The 24,105-nt window shown below is 46.3% G+C and overlaps 1 protein-coding gene across 3 annotated transcripts in view; it reads left to right on the top strand.

Annotated features, from left to right (window-relative positions):
- Positions 1–24,105, top strand: part of NEIL3 (nei like DNA glycosylase 3) — an 80,451-nt gene that overhangs the window by 26,666 nt on the left and 29,680 nt on the right. For 2 of the 3 annotated variants that reach the window (XM_075347181.1, XM_075347182.1), the window contains exons 3-8: positions 1,648–1,782; positions 6,371–6,584; positions 10,353–10,427; positions 10,554–10,720; positions 18,084–18,247; positions 21,561–21,936. In XM_075347181.1, coding sequence (XP_075203296.1) covers positions 1,648–1,782; positions 6,371–6,584; positions 10,353–10,427; positions 10,554–10,720; positions 18,084–18,247; positions 21,561–21,936 — 1,131 coding nt within the window. Of the gene's footprint in view, positions 1–982; positions 1,066–1,647; positions 1,783–6,370; positions 6,585–10,352; positions 10,428–10,553; positions 10,721–18,083; positions 18,248–21,560; positions 21,937–24,105 lie in introns of those variants that run through there. The other variant, XM_075347183.1, reaches the window with a different exon arrangement.

Below are 24,105 nucleotides of genomic sequence, written 5' to 3'. Positions count from 1 at the left end.
AGAGAGACAGACCTGGAGAGAGACAGACCTGGAGAGAGACAGGCCTGGAAAGACAGCCGGGCAAAGAGACAGCCGGGCAAAGAGACAGAGAGAGAGAGAGAGACAGACAGATACAGAGATTGAGACAGACTGATGCAAATACAGACAGAGAGATAGAAATAGACAGACAAGGAAAGAGACATACAGCGAGACAGACAGCCACACACAGACAGAGACTGGGAGAGCGACAGAGAGACAGTTACTATCCTGGGCAACGCCCGGGTACTACAGCTAGTTTTAAATAAAAGGTAAATTGCAAAGTTACTTGTTTTTTATAAAAACTTTGCAATTTTACCCATTTATGAAGTTGAGAAAACTCCTTTAAGTCTGTCCCAATACTTTTGCCCATATAGTTTATATTTGAACTTGTCTTTTCATACCCTTGCCAGCAATGTGTTGTCCCCAAAAGCCCTATTGGTTTCCCATTAATGCCAGATTAAAGGGAATCTGTCGCCCGACTTTTAACATGTAAGATGCATGATGTAGTGACAGATACCTTTATTCCAGCATTATCAATTTCTGCAGTTTTGATAAAATCCCTGTTTTCTCTTTTGCAAATCTCCCAGCTCTCTGCATGCTGAGCCCTGTATAACCCCGCTCACACCACTGATTAGCAGCTTTCTGTGTGATTTGTACTTTGGCTGCCAATCTGTGGTAGGGGTCTGTTATACAGAGCAGGAGGACGACATGGCACAAGACAGCTAGTCCTCTAGTGATAATCTCCTGACCATAAAACACTGATTTTATTAAAACTACAGCACACAGCCTGGTAAGTGACACATCCCTGGAATCAAAGTCTCTGTCCCAACATCACGCTGCTCTCAGATTCCATAGCAAAAACCTGCTGACTTATTATCTTTAGAGAAATTCCCGTGTATTTGTGTTCAGTGGACAGTTTTCTAATTTTTGCATTTGCTGTGTTTTTCCTTCTTTCATGGAGATGTATTCTCTTAGGACAGTGCATGTTGTAATAGGAGAACATCCAGCTCATTTTTCTGTGTGAGTGATGACCTGTTGAGTTGTTTGGTAAGTGCATAAGTTTCCAGCGGAGGCGGCTAGTGACAAATACATTATCCAGCACCTCGCTCACCTCCACTCCGCGTAATATATTGCTTCTTACGGCAGAGCAGCCTTCAGTTCCATCTTTATTTTGTAAAACAAACAAGCCTTCGGGACGCTCCATGTAGCCGAGCGTCTGCACGATGACCTTGGATAAATATTTAAAGATCGAGAAAACGAGATAATTTAATTGTAAATAATTCAATGTTTTCAACAAACACAAACATCAATACCCTGTTGTCTTCTGTACAAGTATTCAAGGCTGGGCGCAATGCCTTTAATGCTTTCCTTTAACTTCACCTCTGCCGGTCACCGGACTCGCTGAACTTCCAGAATCAGACCCATAAATACAACTTACATGGAAATAATAGACTTCATCGTTATCTAGAAGAGACCTGTAGAAAATGTTTTCTAACTTAACCTGTATACCTCATGCCAAGAAAATGACCCGCTAATGAGCTGGCCAGTTTTATCTACTGCTTGTTCGCTTTCCCCATGTCGCTTGCAGCTATAATCACACTTAAACAATGTCCCGTTGTTCCATTGTAGAGTCCATTTTGGAATGAATGGATCAATGCGCATTAATCCAGCAGAGAAGACGGATAGAAGTGGAGCTCCAGCCGCTCTGGAAGTGCAGCTCACCAAGGACTTGATTTGCTTCTTTGACTCCACAGTAGATGTCAGGTAAGGCTTTGGCTCCGGCGACTATTACAAATTGCTCTGTGGTGAGAGGACATAGACGTAAAAAGAAAAGGAAAAGAAAAAAGTTATTATTCTACTAATATGTCTTAATCAGATAAGCCTGTAGGCCTGCCAGTGTTGTGGACGGTGTAATAAATGCATCAGATCTCTGGATTACTGCATTTTTCATTGACAGACAATAGTTGTAATATTAATATCACTTGTGGTAACTATCTCAGTGACATTAATAAACATGAATGAACAAAAATAACCTTAAAGGGAATTTGTCACCAGATTTTTTACTTTTAAACCAAAAGTGTCACCTTCTGCAGCTCCTGGGCTGCATTCTATGAAGGTGCACCTCGTTGCTGACCCCCCCCCTTGCAGACGCCAAAAAGAACTTTATAAAATCCCACCGTGTTGTATGCTAATGAGCTGTGTTGGCCAGATGGGCAGGCTCTATTTCGGCTCCTGTCCCTCCTTGTCGCCTTGTTCGCCATCCTCCTGTTTATGATTGACAAGGATGGCGCCGCTGTCATTATCCCCCGCTGCTGTCCAAGTCTCGCGCAGGCGCAGTTCTCTGCCCCATATTGCGGGCCAAGCATAAAAACAGTTTACCTTGCGTGCGCCGGTGATGTATCTGCTCAGGCGCGAGATCATGACAGCAGCGTCATCCTCGTACCCGACCATGATCTCGCGCCTGAGCAGATACATCACCGGCGCACACAAGGTAAACTGTTTTTATGCTCGGCCCACGATAGGGGTAGAGAGAACTGTGCCTGCGCGAGACTTGGACAGCAGCGTGGGATGATGATGGCGGCTCCATCCTTGCCAATCACGACAGGAGGATGGCGAACAAGGCGACAAGGAGGGACAGGAGCCGAAAATGAGCCCGCCCATCTGGCCAACACAGCTCATTAGCATAGAACACGGTGGGATTTTATAAAGTTCTTTTTGGGGTCTGCAAGGGGGGGTCAGCAACGAGATGCACCTTCATAGAATGCAGCCCAGGAGCTGCAGAAGGTGACACTTTTAGTTTAATAGTCAAAAAACTGGTGACAGGTTCCCTTTAAAGGAACCTGTCAGGGGATTTAACACTATATGCCAATTACAATAAATCTACATGGATTCCTAACATGGCAATTGTTTAGAAAAGTTCCCTGTATTTTGTGAAATAACACTATTTAATATTCTGGTACCTGATATGGTAATGACTGAGTAGCCCGAGAGTCATGCACTCATCACCATGTTGTTTTGCCCCTGCTGCCAAAATCATGCCAACAGAGGCTTTATTGCATTCCCTTAAATTAAATCACCTCTCCACCTTCTCCCTGTGCTACAAGTGTCTCACATGAACAGTAGAAATAGGGCACGCTAACACGAGCGTATGAATCGGACGAGTGCAATGCGAGAAAATCTCTCAATGGGACGCTGACCAATGTTAGTCAAGGGGACAGAGCAGTTGGTCAGCTTTTTTTCTCATCCAGATTCTGGATGAGAGAAAAGTTGCAACATGCTGCAATTTGCTGCCAAAATTGTCCAAGACTTTTCAATATGTCAATGGGAACGAGAAAAAAGCGGACGGCACACGGACCATCCCAGTAACGTCTGTTTTTATGGATACAATTCTATCATGTAGCAGAGAACACTGTAAATGTTCCTGTAAATGACCAATGGCTGCTTAGAAAAAAAACGGATTACACACGGGCAGCACACTGACAGCACATGGATGACAAGTGAGAAAAAAATCGTCCTACTCTCCTGGACGAAAATGGGACCGCTTTTACATATGTTCTTGTGAGTCCAGTCAAACAGTAGAAATAGTAACACTAACGTTAGCCACAAGCCGTGCTCTCCTGCCCACGTGTCATGGCTTTGGTGTCACACTGCACGTGCCACAGAAGGCATGTCTGTCTGTGTTTTATTTCAAGAAGAATCCAATTCAGATTATGAAAACATTATTTTGCTCAATAAAAAAAAGGAAACTTTGAAGTGCCATAAGCCTCAAGATGTCTGGTAGTGCCTATAATGTCTGCGAGCGTCTGCTCCATTCTATGGCTATTTAATTTTTGTTTTTTGTTCAGTAAACAGAGTGGAACACACGGCAACAACCGGTTATTACGCACCCGTGAGGATTGTGCTTCCAGCGCTAGCGAAATGCAAATACCTCACATTATCCACACTCTCGCCCTATAATAGGTGGTCTTCAAATGGCTGTTTAGGCAGAAATGGAAACTGGAGCCTTGGGATAACAAATCAGATTTTATTAATACTAACACATTTCTGCACCAGACAGGTGCATTTCTCAAGGTGTCACTTGGCTTGAAAAAGGCTCTGGTCCAACGCAGAAACGCATTGGTGTTAATTAAAAACAACTTGGAGTCCCAAGGCTCTTCAGTCCCACTGCGCAGCCTGCCTAAACATGCCAGTTTCCATTTCCACACTTTTCTAGGTGTTGTTGTAGCGCCCCTGAACCCATCAGTATTATATAATTAAATATTATATTATATAATCAGTATTAAACCATACTCTAGCTGAGTGCACACCAATACCCTATAACTTTGATTTCCTGAACCCATCAGGGCACTACAAGGTACTCCATCCTGTCAAAGATGCAGGGCCTACCCCCAGGGACCTGGAAGACCAGTGTTGGTAACATCAAAACACATAAATATCCCCAGTTTCCCAATCATGGGTGACTGACTAGTTTGGGACCCAATAGATGGCCACCCAGGGGTGGAGCCGATCCAGTCCACTAGACGACAACCAAGGGGGGAGGAGTGAGACAGTGGTTCAATCTGTAGTGACAGTGTTAGGAGACGGATGTGTCTTCAGCTTCAGACGGGGTCGTGTAGCAGTGAGCTAGCTGGTAAAGGAGAGTGGTTGCCTGGGAGGGTACGACAAGGAACCCCTGGAACCATAGCACCGATGAGGCACAGGGCCCTAGGTCAGGCGAACGCTTCAGGCTACCTGACAAATACCTGCAGAGTGAGGGGACCATCCAGGTTGTCAGTGACCCAAGAATCCAGGGGCACCAGCAGAAACGAGAGAACCAGGGACCAGACAGACCACCGACCCTACGGGGTTCACACTGCCCGCCGTATGGACCAGAGACTAAACGTCAAACAGGAGGGGACTCCCAGACGCTCCAAGTCATGGGGTTACACCAACCAGTGAGAGGTGCAGGGGAAAGAAGCCACCAGGCTACCACACCGGCACTGGGACGAAAGGGACCAGGGGTCGAAACCAGCTGTCCTCGGTGAACCAGCATTACCACCGCTGTGATTAAACACCAGTTGCACTGCATCCCCATCGTGTGGTCTCCCTTCTTTCCCCTCTGAATTCCATCATCTACCCCCTGGGGCCCGGCCCTACTTGCGGAGGGCCCAACATCCAGGCTGCCATTAACATCAGCCTCAGCGGTGAGAAACTGTGCAGCGGCGGTTCCATCACCATAACCGCAACCCGCAAGTGGTGTCACGGCCTAAACTCTCTAATATCCCCTGTATATAATCCCTTTTCAAGCGACCCCCAAGGTCATGGAACCGGGCATCGGCCATTAGACACCCGTGAAACAGCATCCCTGTACAGCTTGTCTGCAAACTACACCTTCAGGTGAACACTACCATTGGTTTTTCTTGTCTTTTACCAGACACCATTGCCTATTTTGTTGGTTCTGCTGTCCCTCTCCAGAGCTTCTCTATATTAGATTCAGGTCGCTTCTATTCTTCTATCTCAGCTTAACAATTTACCTATGCTTTACATTCAGGCAATGGCCTATGACTCTCATCCTACTTTTTTACATCTTCACGCTCCTGTCTCCAGGACGTCTGTGCTGCACCCATTCGGAGGAACTAACTACCTGAGTCTGTATGCTCCTTCCTAACATTACCAGTTTTATGCATGTCTCAAAAACATATTTTTGGAAGGAAATCTGTGTTACATAGCCTTAAGAGGGCAGCATGGTGGCTCAGTAGTTAACACTTTTGATTTACAGTGCTGGGGTCTTGGGTTCAATTCCCCTCACAGACAACATCTGCAAGGAGTTTTTGTTCTCCATGTTTGTGTGTGTTTTCTCTGGATTCTTCCGTTTCCTCCCACACTCATTATACTGTATAAGGATATACTGATAGGGAATTTATATTGTGAACATCACTGGGAACAGTGATGATAATGTCTGTAAAGAGCTGGGTAATTACTGATGCTATATAACTAAGTATAATAACTAAATAGAAATAATCCAGAATACATCCTGACCCACTCCCAGATGTCTTCTGCCTCCCTGTTACCTTGTTTGCACTTTATACTCAGTTTGGCTAACATAGTGATTGTGCATCTTGACCTCAGATTTTGTACCTAACACAAACATATTGTTATACCTTTTGTGTCATTCCTCCTTTTCCATATAGATTGTAAGCTCTTATAGAGAGGTATATGTCCTGTTTTTATTCATGTTTTTAGATTCTCTTTTTTTGTTAGAACTGTTAGAAAATGAGTAGGAATCTTAATTGAGATACAGTTTCTTAGTTCACGTTCCACAATCGTGGAAATTAATAGAATTATATTATTATACTGTTTTTATGTATTTCAGGAATGCATCAGATTGTCAAGAAAAAGTCCAATCTTTTCAGGAGTTGGATGTCTGCTCCTCCAAGTTCAGTTTCTCGAGAGCCGAGAGTGAGATTAAGAGGCAAGGCAGCCGTATGCTCTGTGACGTGCTCCTCGATCAGGCCGTGCTGCCTGGAGTGGGTAACATTATTAAAAATGAAGCACTTTTCGACAGTGGCCTCCATCCAGCCGTCCAGGTACTGTGTGCTTGTCTGTGCATCTCGTCTGCAGTTTAATTATTTAGTCGGTTAAACAGAACAACCTTTTTTCATTTGCTTCATTGATGGACACCAGAGACCATGGGTGTATGCTGCTGCCACTGGGAGGCTTACACTATTCAATAAAAGAATGCGTTCCTCCTCAGTAAGGTACACCGCACAACTAGCATGGAAATAATCAGTTTTAGGTTAGTGTCCGTAGGAGGTAGACACGGTTTTGATCTCATCTAAAATAACAGTTGCACTCAAGTAAAGGTGAGGGGAAAGAACTGAAGGATGTAAATAGTGAACATTGAAATGTGAATATGCATTGCTGCCCAGACAACATGAAACAATTTTTTGGGGAAAAAATGAGTTACTTTGCCAATAAAAATGGACAAATTTACTTGAGCCCAGTTACCACGCCAAGATGTAACTCTACTGAGTCCTAATCTAATTTTTGCTTCTTTTGGTGTCCAAACTGACAAAATATATGGGCTGGAAAAAGACCTGCAAAAGAAAAATTAAAACACCTGAAGTAACTGGGAGGAGTGCGCTGACAAAAGACTTGACTCCATAATAGAAAAAGAGAAGAATTGCCGCCACTTCCTAATCTTATAGTCTGAACTGGTGCAAACTCAATATAACATAAAATATCCAAAATAACAGTTGCACTCAAGTAAAGGGAGGAGGAAAAAACTGAAGGCTGTAAATGGTGAACATTAAAATGTGAATATTCATTACTGCCCAGAAAACATGAAAAAAAAGGAAGAAAAAAAGAAGTTTATTTATGCTGGCAGTTTTTCTATTTTTATTATGGAGTCTTGTCCTTTGTCTGTGGACTCCTCTCAATTACTTCAGGTGTTATAATTTTTCTTTTGGATGTCCTTTTCTAGCCCATATAAGAGGTCAGTTTTAACACAAAGAGAGGCATAAATTAGATTAGGACCCAGTTGAGAGTTACACCTTGGCGTGGTAATTGGTTCAAGTAAATTTGCCCATTTTTACTTGCAAAGTAACTCATTTTCCCCCCAAAACTTTTTCCATATTTTTCATCATTCCCATCTCCTCCCAGGAATACTTCTCAGATTTCTATTCAAACTATTTTGTGGTTCCAAAGAAGGATAGTTCCATCCTGCTCACCTTGGATCTCAAGTTCCTGAACAAGTGTGTCAGTCTCCGTCATTTCAGGATAAAGTCCCTCCGATCAGTGATTGCCTCCATGCAACCCCAGGAGCTCCTCTGTTGGGTGGACCTCTAGAACACTTATCTTCATATACCAATCTGAGTGTCGCATCAAAGATTCCTCCGGTTCGCAGTACAGCATTGTCTGTTTTCCGCCCCCAGAGCTTGCAGCTGTCATGGCCATTTTATGTTCTAGAGGGATTGTGGCCTTCCCTTACTAGGACCACATTAGGACGGGGCCTTAATCATATTAAGCCTGCTGCAAAAGTCTTCACGTCACTGTTGACAATCTGTCCAGACTGGGCAGGATAATCAACAAGGCGAAGTCATCTCTGATCCTGAGTAAACGCCTAGTTTTCCTGCTTATGTAGTTCGACACTGAGCGCACCAAAGTTTTTCTTTCCTTAGAAAAGTTTTCCTCCCTGCTGCCCAGGATTTGCTCCCTCAGACACCCTTTGCCCTGCCTCCTTCAGCTCTGCATGAGCGTGCTGGGAAACATGGTAGCTGCAATGGAGGCTATTTCCTTTGTGCAGTTGCACACTCTCCCCCCTCTAACTGACTCTGCTGTCACCCTGGGACAAGAAGATCTCCTCTCTGGACCATCCAATAATCTTACCGCCAAGGGTGAAACAGGCCCTTTCCTGGTGTCAACTTTCACCGCTCATTTACCGATGGAGATCCTTTCTCCCATTGCATTGGCTGATCTTGACGACAAACACTAGTCTTCTCAGATGGGGTGCCATGTATCACCAGTTCATAGTGCAGGGATATTGTAACTTGTAGGAGTCCTCCATTCCCATCAACATCTTAGACCTCAGGGATATTTACCTTTCTCTCCTGTACTGGCAGTATCTTCTATCAGGCCGTTTGGTACGCATCCAGTCCGGCAATGTCATAGCTGTGGCATACATCAATCACAAAGGCGGAACCAGTCTTGGTGGAGGTTTCCCATATCTTGTCATGGGCTGAACACAGGATACTGGTAATCTTAGCAGTGCATATTCCTGATTGTAGACAACTGAGCCACCAACTTCCTAAGCTGCGAAGGTCTCTCTTCGGGTGAATGGGCTTAAGCGGGCTTTACACGCTACGATATATCTAACGAGATGTCGGCGGGTTCACGTCATAAGTGACGCACATCCGGCATAGTTAGTGATATCGTAGCGTGTGACAGCTATGAACGAGCAAAAATACTCACCTTCTCGTTCATCGTTGACACGTCGCTCATTTTCTAAAAATCGAACGTCCTGTTGTTCATTGTTTCCGAGGCAGCACACATCGCTCCGTGTGACATCCCGGGAATGATGAACTGCAGCTTACCTGCGACCGCTGGCAATGCGGAAGGAAGGAGGTGGGCGGAATGTTTACGTCCCGCTCATCTCCGCCCCTCCGCTTCTATTGGCCGGTCGTTGTGTGACGTCGCTGTGTCGCAGATCGTCCCTCTCCCTTCAGGAAGAGGATGTTCGTCGCCCACAGCGAGGTCATTTGGAAGGTAAGTACGTGTGACGGGGGGTTACTGCATTGTGCGACACGGGCAACAAATTGCCAGTGCCGCACAAACGATGGGGGCGGGTGCGATCGCATGATTAATTGAAGCATGTAAAGCAGCCTTTAGAATCCAGAGGTCTTCAATTTAAATTTTCCAAAGAAAGGGTACTACCGACGTATACCTGATGATGGCTTCTAGTGTTTACAAGAAAACTCCCCAATTAGTTTCAAATCTAGCGATCGGCTCCAATGGCCTTGTTTTCCTGTCATCTCAATGTAACCTGCCATCTCTGTTTTCACCTCTGCTCCTGATATGATAATCACACTTGTCAAGGCAGAAGAAGTACCAGTCATCCTACTGTATTGGCACCAGACTGGCCCAGAAGAGCGTGATACGCAGACGTAATGAACTTTGCGGACTTTCCGTAGCAGCTCCCCAATTGTCCAGACCTAAAGCCCCAAGATACCCTCTTGCATCAGAATTCAGTCTCTCATTTTATGGCATGGCTGTTGAAGCCGCAATTTAAAGAGATGCAAGTTTCTCGCAACATCCAGACGATGATCAAGGTGAGAAGACTCTCCTCTTCCCAAGTCTACCACTGAACTTGAAAGGCATTTTTTGTTGATGTGAGTCCAGCCAAAAGACTCTCAGGTCTTTTTTCTTTATCTTTCATCCTGTCTTTTTTGCAGTCGGGCCTGAACTCCAGCCGCCACTGCAAGTGATAATAGCCCATACCTGATCCGTGCATTATTCCTGGTTCTTGCCTTACTACTGCATTCTCACTAACTGATTAGCTCCTCCGCAGCAGGGTACACCCATGAACTGCCACAAAGCTAATGTTTTTTATTGCTTAGTGTCAGCCTCCTAGTGACTGTACCATACATCCATGTTCTCCTGTGTCCCCCAACTAAGACTCTAAGAAGGGATTTTATGTTAAGTACCCAAAATCTTCTTTTTCAGTGGATGACTTAAATAAAGGTTATACTTTTTACTTATAATTGTGATGCAGTATGTTGGAACAGTTTTTTTTTCAGTTCATTAATATTGTAAAAGTAAAAAAACCCTGTCTTTTTTTGTGTCCTTCTGCATCATAGACTGGTCTGCTAACTGACAAGCAAGTGAGCCATGTGGTCAAAATGACACGGGACTTTACAATACTCTTTTATAAGGTATCTAGTGGGATATAATGAATTCCTGCCATTTAAACTGGGACTACATGGAAGTCTTTGTAGTATTCCTTTTAGTATCCGGTATCAGTTTTTTCATATAAAAAAAAAAAATATTTTTATTCGCAGTGTAGAAAAAATGGCTCCGCACTCTACAAACATTACAAAGTATACAAAAAACCTGTCTGTGGCCAATGTGGGACGAAAATCACAGTGTGTCGTCTGGGGGAAAACAACAGGATGACTTACTTTTGCTCAAACTGTCAGACGGATAAACCTGAACAAGTTGTTGTAAGGTAGAGAACAGACCTTCTCGGCTTTAACTGTGCGTTTGTATCCATCATTTACAAGAGGACTGCATTAGAAGGGAATTTTGTTTTAGGCTGAAAACAGATATTTCTTTGTCGCTCCATTGGGAGATCCAGACAATTGGGTGTATAGCTTCTGCCTCCGGAGGCCACACAAAGTATTACACTCAAAAGTGTAACCCCTCCCCTCTGCCTATACACCCTCCCGTGCATCACGGGCTCCTCAGTTTTATGCTTTGTGTGGAAGGAGGCACACATCCACTCACACATCTCCATTTTAGTCAGCAGCAGCTGCTGATTGTATCGGTTGGAAGAAAAGAGGGCCCCCACGGGGCCCCCGGCATGCTCCCTTCTCACCCCACTAAGTCGGCGGTGCTGTTAAGGTTGAGGTACCCATTGCGGGTACGACGGCCGGAGCCTCATGCCGTGTTTCCTTCTCCATCCCTGAGGGCTCTGGTAGAAGTGGGATCCGAAGCGGTCATCCAGGTTCTGGGACCGTGCTCCCTCCGCAGCCCCTGAGGGAATCTGCTGGACAGGAGCTTATCTATCCTCAGGGACAGGGCCCTGCATCCACGAGGTACTCTGTGTCCCCATGGGGACTGTGTATGGAGCGCCTGGTTTCCGGACGCCGCAACTGACTGCTGAATTGTGAAGACCGGGGACTACCGCGCCGACCGCGCCTGCTTGTCGGCCGCGGTATTAAATTTAGTCCCCGGCTTCATCGCGGCCTAGTGGCAAAACTCCCGCCCCCGGGCCTGTCTATCAGAGATAGGGGCGGGACAGCCGACCTGACGTCGGATGTGAGGGCCGGGGCATCCTGTATGCTCCCTCCCGCCTCACTGATCACTGTGGGGACCCCAGATTCCCGCACTTTTCCTAACGCCGCCCACGGCTTCACTCCTCCCCTGAGAGCTCCGGCAGCCATCTTTAGGACATTCTGCCGGTGGAGAATCACAGAAAATAGCTCTGCAGCTCTGGGAGACCAAGGCAGGGAATCTGGAGCACACACACCCCGCTTTTTAGCGGTCGGTAAGCCGCACCGGTCACTCGGTGTTGGTCCCCTTGGGTGCCGGTATAGATACGTATATATATATACTTATTTCTGTTCGGCCGGACTGTATACCCTTTTTTCTATATACCCTCAGTGATCACGCTCCTAGGACACAACAGCATGTCGGCCACAAGGAGCAAGGGCACTAAAACACAGGGTTTTTTTGCGACATGTACCTCTTGTAGGGCCATGTTACCTGCGGGTTCCACCTACCCTCACTGTGAGCAATGCTCGACCCCTGTTACGCTTGCTCAGCCGGAGCCTCGGTCACTAGTGGGCCCCTCGGCTCAGGCAGACCCCCCTGCTTCCACTGTCCAGGTGGCAGCGACAGAGTTTACAGTTTTTGCTGAAAAGCTCTCAGAGTCACTCTCACAATCCATGGCTCAGTCTATGGACAAATGGTCTGCCAAGTTGCTGGAAGCCTTGCAGTCCAGACCGGTCCTTACACAGGCCCCGGACCCTGTTAGATCGGCGCCTCCAGGTCCCTCTCGGTACACCCCCGGCCGGGGTGGGCCCTAGGTCTCACGTGGAGGACTCCTCCACGGACCACAGTCCCAGACCAGCTAAGCGGGCTCGCTTGGAATCTTCCCCGACTTCCTCACGCTGCTCGGGTTCCCAGCTTGAGGACTCTCTGGAGGACGAGGCGGAGGTTGCAGCTCAGGGCTCGGACCCTGATGTTGCTCTCAATCTTGATACACCTGAAGGGGACGCCTTAGTAAATGATCTTATCTCGTCCATCAATCAGGTGTTGGATCTATCTCCCCCGCCTCCACCTATAGAGGAGTCGGCCTCTCAGCAGGAGAAACACCAGTTTCGGTTTCCCAAACGTACACGGAGTGCATTTTTTGATCACTCTAACTTCAGGGATGCCATCCAGAAGCCCAGAGCAGTTCCGGACAAGCGCTTTACTAAGCGCCTTACTGACACACGTTACCCCTTCCCCGCTGACGTAGTTAAGGGTTGGGCTCAATGTCCTAAGGTGGATCCCCCAGTCTCCAGATTGGCGGCTAGATCTGTGGTTTCGGTTGCAGATGGCTCATCACTAAAAGATGCCACTGACAGGCAGATAGAACTCCTGGTGAAATCCATCTATGAGGCCACGGGAGCGTCTTTTGCCCCGGCTTTTGCAGCCGTGTGGGCACTCCAAGCTATCTCAGCTTGTCTGGCTGAGATTAATGCGGTCACACGTACGTCTGCCCCGCAGGTTGCATCTTTAACCTCTCAGGCGTCGGCGTTTTCTTCCTACGCCATGAACGCAGTCCTAGACTCTGCTAGCCGTACAGCGGTGGCATCCGCTAATTCTGTTGCAGTCCGCAGGGCCATGTGGCTGCGCGAATGGAAGGCAGACTCGGCTTCCAAGAGGTTCTTAACCGGTTTGCCGTTTTCTGGCGAGAGATTGTTTGGCGAACGATTGGATGAGATTATTAAGGAATCCAAGGGAAAGGACTCCTCCTTACCCCAGTCCAAACCTAAGAGACCTCAGCAACGAAAAATACAATCGAGGTTTCGGTCCTTTCGTCCCTCCGCCAAGCCACAGTCCTCTTCGTCCAATAGACAGGACAAAGGCCAGAGGAACTCCTATGCGTGGCGGTCTAAGTCACGCCCCCAAAAGACCGCCGGAGGCACTGCTTTCAAGGCGGCCTCCTCATGACTCACGGCATCCCCGAACCGCATCCTCGGTCGGTGGCAGGCTCTCCCGCTTTCGCGACGCCTGGTGGCCACATGTTCAAGACCGATGGATGAGAGACATCCTGTCTCACGGTTACAGGATAGAGTTCAGCTCTCGTCCTCCGACTCGTTTCTTCAGAACCTCCCCGCCCCCCGCGCGAGCAGACGCACTTTTCCAAGCAGTGGTCGCTCTGAAAAAAGGAGTCGTGACTCCCGTTCCCACTCAGGAACAGGGTCGCGGTTTTTACTCCAACTTATTCGTGGTGCCAAAGAAAGACGGATCATTCCGTCCCTCAAATTGCTCAACAAACACGTGAGCACCAGACGATTCCGGATGGAATCTCTCCGCTCGGTCATCGCCTCGATGTCACAAGGAGACTTCCTCGCATCGATCGACATCAAGGATGCCTATCTCCATGTGCCGATCGCACCAGAACATCAACGCTTTTTGCGTTTCGCCATCGGGGACGAACACCTTCAGTTCGTGGCATCGCCCTTCGGCCTGGCGACAGCCCCACGGGTTTTCACCAAAGTCATGGCATCCGTTGTGGCGGTCCTGCATTCTCAGGGGCACTCGGTGATTCCCTACTTAGACGATCTCCTAGTCAGGGCACCTTCTCGGGCGGCGTGTCAACACAGCCTTACCGTCGCTCTGGAGACCCTCCAGCAGTTCGGGTGGCTCATCAACTTCCCAAAATCCAAGTTGACACCGACCCAATCTCTGACCTATCTAGGGATGGAGTTTCATACACAGTCAGCGGTAGTCAAGCTACCACTAGACAAACATCTGTCACTGCAGGCAGGGGTGCAATCTCTGATTCAGACTCAGTCACACCCCTTGAGACGCCTCATGCACTTCCTGGGGAAGATGGTGGCAGCGATGGAAGCAGTGCCCTTCGCGCAATTCCATCTGCGCCCGCTCCAGTGGGACATTCTCCACAAATGGGACAGGAGGTCGAACTCTCTCGACAGGAACGTCTCTCTTTCCCTCGCAACAAAGACGTCTCTTCAGTGGTGGCTTCTTCCCACTTCTCTATCACAGGGAAAATCCTTCCTGCCCCCAACCTGGGCTGTGGTCACCACGGACGCGAGCCTGTCAGGGTGGGGAGCGGTGTTCCTCCATCACAGGGCTCAGGGAACCTGGACTCCGATAGAGTCTTCCCTTCAGATCAATGTCCTGGAGATAAGGGCAGTGTATCTGGCCCTATTGGCTTTCCAGCAGTTGCTGGAGGGCAGGCAGATCCGTATCCAGTCGGACAACGCCACTGCCGTCGCATACATCAACCACCAAGGCGGCACGCGGAGTCGTCAAGCCTTCCAGGAAGTCCGGCGAATTCTGCAGTGGGTGGAAGCCACAGCATCCACCATCTCCGCAGTTCACATACCGGGCGTAGAAAACTGGGAAGCAGATTTTCTCAGTCGTCAGGGCATGGATGCGGGGGAATGGTCCCTGCACCCAGAAGTGTTTCGAGAGATCTGTCGCCGCTGGGGAACGCCGGATGTCGATCTCATGGCGTCACGGCACAACAACAAGGTCCCGGCCTTCATGGCACGATCTCAAGATCACAGAGCTCTGGCGGCGGACGCATTAGTTCAGGATTGGTCGCAGTTTCGACTGCCTTATGTATTTCCTCCTCTGGCAATGCTGCCCAGAGTACTACGCAAGATCAGGTCCGACTGCCGTCGCGCCATTCTCGTCGCTCCAGACTGGCCGAGGCGGTCATGGTACCCGAATCTGTGGCATCTCACGGTGGGTCAGCCGTGGGCGCTGCCAGACCGCCCAGACTTGCTGTCGCAAGGGCCGTTTTTCCATCTGAATTCTGCGGCCCTCAACCTGACTGTGTGGCCATTGAATCCTGGCTCCTAGCGTCTTCAGGGTTGTCTCAGGATGTCATTGCCACTATGAGACAGGCCAGGAAACCGACAACCGCCAAGATCTATCACAGGACTTGGCGGATTTTCTTGTCCTGGTGTTCTGATAAAGGTTTTACTCCCTGGCCTTTTGCCTTACCCACGTTTCTTTCCTTCCTTCAATCCGGAATGGATAAGGGGTTGTCACTTAGTTCTCTCAAAGAGCAAGTATCGGCACTCTCAATATTCTTTCAAAAGCGCCTGGCCAAGCTTCCGCAGGTCCGCACGTTCCTGCAGGGAGTTTGCCACATAGTCCCACCTTACAAGCGCCCGCTTGAACCCTGGGACCTTAACAGGGTGCTAACGGCTCTTCAGAAACCGCCTTTTGAGCCGCTGCGGGATGTCTCCTTATCACGTCTTTCGCAGAAAGTGGCATTTCTAGTAGCAGTTACTTCACTCCGTAGAGTGTCGGAGCTTGCAGCACTGTCATGCAAAGCCCCCTTCCTGGTTTTTCACCAGGATAAGGTGGTTCTCCGTCCTGTTCCGGAATTTCTCCCTAAGGTGGTATCGCCGTTTCATCTCAATCAGGATATCACTTTACCTTCATTTTGCCCTAATCCAATTCACCGCTTTGAAAAGGATTTGCACTCATTAGATCTAGTGAGAGCACTCCGTTTCTACGTGTCTCGCACAGCGCCCCTGCGCCGTTCAGATGCGCTTTTTGTCCTTGTGGCTGGTCAGCGTAAGGGTTCGCAAGCTTCCAGGTCAACCTTGGCTCGGTGGATCAAGGAACCGATTCTTGAAGCTTACCGTTCTTCAGGGCTTCCGATTCCTTCGGGGCTGAAAGCCCATTCTACCAGAGCCGTGGGGGCGTCCTGGGCATTGCGGCACCAGGCAACGGCTCTACAAGTGTGTCAGGCAGCTACGTGGTCTAGTATGCACACTTTCACAAAGCACTATCAAGTGCATGCCTATGCTTCGACAGATGCCAGTCTAGGTAGGCAAGTCCTTCAGGCGGCGGTGGCCCACCTGTAAGAGGGAGTCGTGTCGGCTCTTGTTATCGAGGTATTCTTTTACCCACCCAGGGACTGCTTTTGGACGTCCCAATTGTCTGGGTCTCCCAATGGAGCGACAAAGAAGAAGGGAATTTTGTTTACTTACCGTAAATTCCTTTTCTTCTAGCTCCTATTGGGAGACCCAGCACCCGCCCCTGTTCCCTTCGGGCTAGTTGTTCTTTTGTGTACACATGTTGTTCATGTTCAATTGTTTCATGGTTTTCAGTTCTCCGAACATCCTTCGGATTGAATTTACCTTAAACCAATTTATAAGTTTCCTCCTTCCTGCTTTTGCACCAAAACTGAGGAGCCCGTGATGCACGGGAGGGTGTATAGGCAGAGGGGAGGGGTTACACTTTTGAGTGTAATACTTTGTGTGGCCTCCGGAGGCAGAAGCTATACACCCAATTGTCTGGGTCTCCCAATAGGAGCTAGAAGAAAAGGAATTTACGGTAAGTAAACAAAATTCCCTTCTTTCTGTATTTGGTGGCATTATACTTGGCATGGTACAAATCAGAATCTAAACAATTTACCTATATACTTGTGACATGAGTTCCATATTAGTGAGTTGTTCTCCCATCCTCACACACATGCGGAAAATGTGATTGTAAAATTGCAGGATTTATAGTTCTTTTATTTTTAAAACTGGTTTAAATGTTTGGGGTTTTTTTTTTTTGTTTTTTACCCTCATGACAGTTGTCCAAGAGCTAGGACTCCACCGATACCAAGTGGAGCCCTGTCTGTATTATGAGACTTATGAAGATGGCCGAGAACAGCACTTGTGGGAACCCCCAGTGATAAGGAGGTTATCGCATAGGCTATGTGCCCACGTGGCATTTTTTTTTTGTTTTTGATTGCTTCTTTTAATCAATAAAAGCAATTAAAAAGCATCCCAGCAAAGTCTATGAGAACCATGACTGTGCACACGCTGTTACTTTTTTCTTGCAGATTCTGTTGCTGAAAAAAAAAGCAGCATGTCAATTGTTTCTGCGTTTATTTCCTGTGTATCTATAATCCCCTCTAATCACTATAGTAGATTATATCTCAGCACGTCACCTCACACACTATGCAGACAGCATGGTGTGTGAGGCTCTCCGTAGCTCAGTAACCCGGGTTTGTCACCATGATGACCTAGGGTTATTATGGCAGCGATCAGGTCCCTGTGACCGCATTACTGGGATCCAATCGCCAGGGAGAGATAAGTCATCTCTCTCCCTGCCTTCTCAATACTGCAATCACACTAATTGCTGCATTCAGGGGGGGTTAAACTGCCAGGAGCAGCGCGGTTACCACTCCGGCCAACGAGACCTGGTCTTTGCTGTAACATCAGCAGGAGACCTGGCGGTGATTGTGGGCATATAGTGCCTGAACCGTCGCAATCGCCATGACTTAAAAAAATGCAAAAAAAGTATAGAAAAACGCAAATAACAAACACGAGTAAATGCAATAAAAAATGTGCAGTTTTCCTGCCAAAACATTCTTCTTTATGTGCACATAAAAAAGCAACGTGGGCACATAGCTTTATAACTTCCATACTTGTTACAAGCCCTTTTATAGAGTAATCAGACTTTGTGAGAAAGAAGTGTCAGAATGTCCAGACAAATGGCTGTATTCAATATTTAACAAGTGAACACATACTTTGGTGCTTTTGCTGTTATTTTTCTTCCCCATTCTTATTATTATACCTTGTCTATTTTATGTTTTTATGCTTTTTTTTTTCTACAAGTACATTGCCAAAAAGAAATAGTATTCTTGGATGGGCATATAAACAAGACTCACAAGACCATGTGGCCAAAAGTGAAGAAGAACATTGGGCATGTGAAGTTTGCACTCTCCTTAATAAACCATCTGACCAGAATTGTGATGCCTGTCTCACTCCTAGACCAGAAGGTGTGTTACTCTTGTTGTGGACATAATGTTTTTTTCTGCTTTTAATCTATTAAACATCAATTGAAATTGTCTTTGTAAAAAATAAATGAAAAATCCTCCTCTAGGACATTCACTTACTGGAAAAAGACAAGCCTTATTATCCCTATTATTCAGTTAAACCTCTCTGCAAGATATGGATAACTCTGAAATGGCAGGTATTCATGTGGCTGTCCTCAATGTAGTGTATGGGTGTTGCAAATAGCAGCAGAGAGGGTACTGTATTGAGGTTCTCGTAACATCCATAGACTTAATTGACGCTTGTCCTCTCCTGATGGTGGTCTCGGAAGTGGGACGTTTTCCTATGAGACATTTTATGGTGTATCCTGCAAATGTAAAATAGTTATTTGCTGCAATACCTTTTTAAAAATGTCAATAACTATGTTTGTGTTATAGTTAAAGACCACATGACAGATGAGAAATGTCTGACTTTGGAAATGGAGCGGCAGTGAGCATCTGTGACCACTGCTTTATTTGGTTCATGTGGGAGTGGTGGTCACACATGCTCACTAGCAACCCATTACATAGAAGACTTTGGACCCCCCCCCCCTCCCTTTAACCTTTTTGGATCTGTGCAGACCATCAAAAGCCATATATTTTGTTTATCCTGTGGATCGGTATTTATTGTAGCTTGTTTGACAAACCCTTTAATTCAAATGATTGGCATGAGGTTTAGAATTTGGATATACACTTGTGTACGTCTCCTTTTAACTCGGGCAAGTTAGGGGCCTTTCATTGACGTCTTTAGATCGCTGCATACTCTTCTGATATTGCTGAATGGAATCAGGGTCCAAGTATTAATACAGTGGTACCTCGGTTTTTGTCGATAATCTGTCGGAAAACAATCGATGAAATCCGAAACCGATGAAAACCGAAGCAATTATTTCCATAGGAATCAAAGTAAATACAATGAATTAGTTTTAGACCCTCCAAAATGCAGACCACAAACGCATTTTATGTAGAATAAAGATGTTTAGTTGTAAAAGCAATAACAAGTGGAATAGCCTGAATATAAAAGACTAATCCTAATCTTTAAATGCTAACATTTAACATGGCATTTACAGATACAGTACTGTACTGTATCGTTGTTTGGAAAGGGAATCCCCCCTCCATGAGGACCATAGGCAAGGCACTATCTGAGGTCACTTCCCTTCCTGGTCTTTTGGTACTAGGACCAGGTTCAGAGTCAGTGGAGATATGATGCACAAGAGAGCTGTCCAAAGAAGTCTGTCTCTGCCGCCTCTTTAAGATTTGCCTAAAATGGGGCAAGACATTCTCATTAAACAAGTTGCAGACACTGCCTGCAACAGCTTTGTCAGGGTGATTTTTCTCCACAAACCCCTGAACCTCACTCCAGATGGAGAAGATGTCCTTAATCTCTGAAGATGGCACATTCTTCTCTGTCTTTCCCTCTTCATCTGAGGGCTTTCAGCTCTTCAGTGGTGAGTTCTTCACTGTGGTCATCCACTAACTCTTCCACATCCTCACCATTCACCTCCAAACCCATGGATGTCCCCAAATCAACAACTGACTGCACCACATTTGTAGGGTCATCAGAGGAAGGCTCAATTTCTTCAAAATCCCTCTCAAGGACACATCCTGGCCATAATTTTTTCCAAGCAGATGTCAATGTCCTGGATGTCACTCCCTGCCAAGCCTTATTTATGAGGCTAATGCAGTTGAGAATGTTGAAATGTTTTTTCCAGAACTCTCTTAAGGACAATTCTGTATCTGATGTTACCTCAAAGCACCTTTGAAACATTGCTTTTGTGTACAGTTTCTTGAAATTTGAAATGACATTCTGGTCCATGGGCTGGATGAGAAGTGTGGTATTAGGAGGCAAGAGCTTCTCTGTGATGAAACTGAACTCCAACAAAGTGTCTTCCAAACTAGGAGGATGTGTAGGAGCATTGTCCATTAGCAGGAGGCACTTAAGGGGCAACTGATTGTCCTGGAGGTATTTTTTCACACTTGGGCCAAACACTTCATTCATCCACTCAATGAAAATTGTCCTTGTTTGCCCTTACATCACACACAATTTACTTTTAATTGTTTCTGCTAAACACTCTAGGAGTTTCTGAATGGTACACCAGTAATGGCTTCAGTTTGCAATCACCACCAGCATTAGCACAAAACAAAAAAGTTAGCCTATCTTTCATAGGCTTATACCCTGGCAGTGCTTTTTCCTCCTGTGTAATGAACGTCCTCTTTGGCATTTTTTTCCAAGAGGCCAGTTTCTTCACAGTTGAAGACTTGTTGAGGGATGAATCCTTCATCCTCTATGTAATTTTTGAATTCAGTCACAAATTTTTCTGCCCCAAACTTGTCCGAACTCGCAGCTTCGCCATTCCTAGTAACACTCTGTATGCCAGTGCACCTCTTGAATTTACCGAACCTGCCTCTGCTGGCCTTAAAATCATTAAGTGCACTAGCACTTGTCCCAGGCTTTTTCTTAATAAGATCAGCATATAACAGTCTGGCTATTTCACATATGATGGCCTCCGAAACAGAATTGCCATCTAACTGTTTTTGATTGATTCAGATTAATAATAACTGTTCAATCTCTTCAATTGTTCGCGATCTCTGTTTTGTTATCGTATTCACACCTTTCGTACATTAGCATCCTTTATTGCTTCCTTTTTTGCCTTAATGGAACTTATTGTGGCTGGCGCCCCTTAAATGTGGTCTAGTTGAGGAATCCTAATGCCACTCTCGTATTTTCCATTAATTTCCTTCTTCAACTCTATGTTGTTCCTGGCCTCCTTCTTCAAAAGGCTGCTGGCCCTGGAAACTTTCTTTGGTCCCATGATGGAGCCACAAGGAAGGGGTTAACTAATTAGCCAACTGATTAGCAAGGGACACACCTATACCTACAGGGACCGTACTTACATTTTGAAACGCAGGGTAATGCTCACGCATCACGCCTCTCAGCAGGAGAGTGCGCGATTCGCCCTTTGCAGTCCCAAAACTTAGCAGCGTGGGCATGCAGATGAAGTCAGACGAAATCCAACGCAGCCGACGAAAACCGAGACAAATTTTCCACCGGGAAAAAAAAAAAAATCGATGAAATCCGAATCCTGCAATAATCGATGTCAACGAAAACCGAGGTATTACTGTAAAATGTAGAATCTGTTACCAGTCAAGTTACTATTTTTTTTGATTTTTTTTTTTGTTTTACACCATCCCTGAAAAACAAACATTTGTAGTAGGCAAATATAGGGGAAAGTGATGTGATGTGCTGGGGTGTTTTTATGATTCTTGTTTTTCTCTTTTCCAGCACCAAAAAATCGGTCCATTGAAAGTGACTCTGACCTGATTAAATATCCGTGTAATAATTTTGGAAAACCATTGTCTGAAGTGAAGATTAATAGAAATACCGCTTTTGGATTTACAACATTGGTGTTAAGTGATTTCAGTGCAAAAAATAATTCCTATACAGAAGAGCTAGGTACACCTATGTCTCCGGCAGGTGTCTCCATTATTAACCGTTATAACGACATGCACAGGGTGTCCAGTAAGAGAAGAAGCAGTGAGATTGAAGAGTGGACAGTGAATGCTGCGGATGGCACAAGTTCATTCACTCAACAACCGAAGAAGCAGAAGACTGAACTCTCCTCACCAAGTAACAGAAGCACTCCAAGCTTCGCTGTAAGGTAATGCTCTCACTTTAGTATGACAATCTATTGTTTCCTGTTATCAGCCATTTCAGAATAGAGAGAGACATATTGTTTTTCAATGGGAAGTGACCCTCTTCCTCTACTGCTGCTGAGATCTCATACTGCTCAGTACAAGCTGTATCTGCAAGTCAGGCTGGGTGAAAAAATATTGAGAAGAACTCATGAAAAGCATGATGTGGTGTTTGTTCTGTTCAAACTTCAGACAGATAACGCCTTTTAGGCTATGTGCGCACTTACCGGATTTTGCCGCGGATTTTTCGCGGATTTGCTGCATGTTTCGCTGCAGAAAATGTTCATAACATCTCTGCAGTGAATCACCAGCAAATCCTATGGAGAAAAAAAATCCTGTGCGCACTGGGCGGAATTTGACAGCTGCATGTTTTGCTGCGGGAATCCCGCAGCAAAAACAAGTGCATGTCACTTCTTTTCCGCACATCGCTGCGGGATTTCACTCCATTGACTCAATGTTAATCATGAAATCCCGCAGGGAATAACGCAGGCAGCAAATTCTGTGCGGTTCACTGCGTTTTCCTGCGTTATTCCCTGCGGTATTTCGCGGTTTACCTCCGGTAATGTGCATCGCTTGTCTGCGGTTTTGCAGGGAAGTGATGTCATTACAGGAAGAGGAAGCCGCTGCATATTTACCTTCCAGCCGAGGTAAGCACACAGCGGCGGCCCGGTATTCTCAGGCTGGGGAGGGAGAGGGGCAGGGGTAATGTCCCCCGCCTCACTCCCCCTCCCGCAGCCGAGAATATCAGCCGCAGCTGCCCCGGCACTGTCGCATGCAATATGCGGCAGCACCGGCGTGTCCTCGGCTCTTCTTGCCACCGTGTAGCAGTGGTGGCAAGGTAATACAAGGGGTTAATGTTGGTGGGGGACTACCGCCATTAACCCCAGGCTTGATCATGGCAGCGTCTATGTGACAGCTGACATGATCAACCCGTAAGTAAAGTGAAAAAACACAGACACCAAAAATCCTTTATTTTAAATAAAACCAACAAGCCTCGTTCACCATTTTATTAACCCCCCCAAACAAAGCTCCGGCGTAATCCACAGGGTCCTGCATAATCCACAGCTCCGGCTCCTGCGTCCTGCACTGCTGACATCCAGCCGCGACTGTCACAGACACAGGCTGAATGCAGCAGACAGCAGAGGTAATTACCGGTCATTTCCCACGGCCGGTAATGTGAACTCACTGCCGACCGTGGGAAATGCAGCGATCTGTCCTCTATCTATCCCTCTATCTATCTGTCTGTCTATCTATCTATCCCTCTATCTATTCTTCTGTCTATCTACTATCATAATTAAATGTATTTTTTTTTTTTTTTCTTCAATGTGCTTTATTGCATTGAATGCAATAAAGCACATCCCAACCCGCACGCGGCAAAACCGCGGCAATACCGCGAATAATACCGCGGTAAAACCACGGCAAACCGCGGCAAACCGCATGCGGTTTTCGGGTGCGGTTTCCCGCGGTTTTTTACCGCGGGTGCGGTAATCTTTGAGAGCATGCGGAATTCTCTCAAGGAAATTTCATTTCCCAGTGCGCACAGAGCCTTACCGTCAATGGGTCCATCCGGGTGCTATTGCTGTTTCACTACACTTCTATTACTGTACCTATACCAAAGCAGAAATATAGAAAAACCAGCGCCGATGTAATCAGTCGAAAATGCTCATTTGAAGTCTAGGATTATACAACCATTCTGATGTGAATTTCCAAAGTAAGAAATGTACAGTTAGGTCCAGAAATATTTGGACAGTGACACAATTTTCGCGAGTTGGGCTCTGCATGCCACCACATTGGATTTGAAATGAAACCTCTACAACAGAATTCAAGTGCAGATTGTAACGTTTAATTTGAAGGTTTGAACAAAAATATCTGATAGAAATTGTAGGAATTGTACACATTTCTTTACAAACACTCCACATTTTAGGAGATCAAAAGTAATTGGACAAATAAACCAAACCCAAACAAAATATTTTTATTTTCAATATTTTGTTGCGAATCCTTTGGAGGCAATCACTGCCTTAAGTCTGGAACCCATGGACATCACCAAACGCTGGGTTTCCTCCTTCTTAATGCTTTGCCAGGCCTTTACAGCCGAAGCCTTCTTGCTTGTTTGTGGGTCCTTCCGTCTTAAGTCT

The sequence above is a fragment of the Anomaloglossus baeobatrachus genome, chromosome 1, assembly GCF_048569485.1.
Source record: "Anomaloglossus baeobatrachus isolate aAnoBae1 chromosome 1, aAnoBae1.hap1, whole genome shotgun sequence".
NCBI lineage: Eukaryota > Metazoa > Chordata > Amphibia > Anura > Aromobatidae > Anomaloglossus > Anomaloglossus baeobatrachus.
Note: the sequence above shows the minus strand (reverse complement) of the source record. Positions and strands in the feature narration are given on the sequence as shown.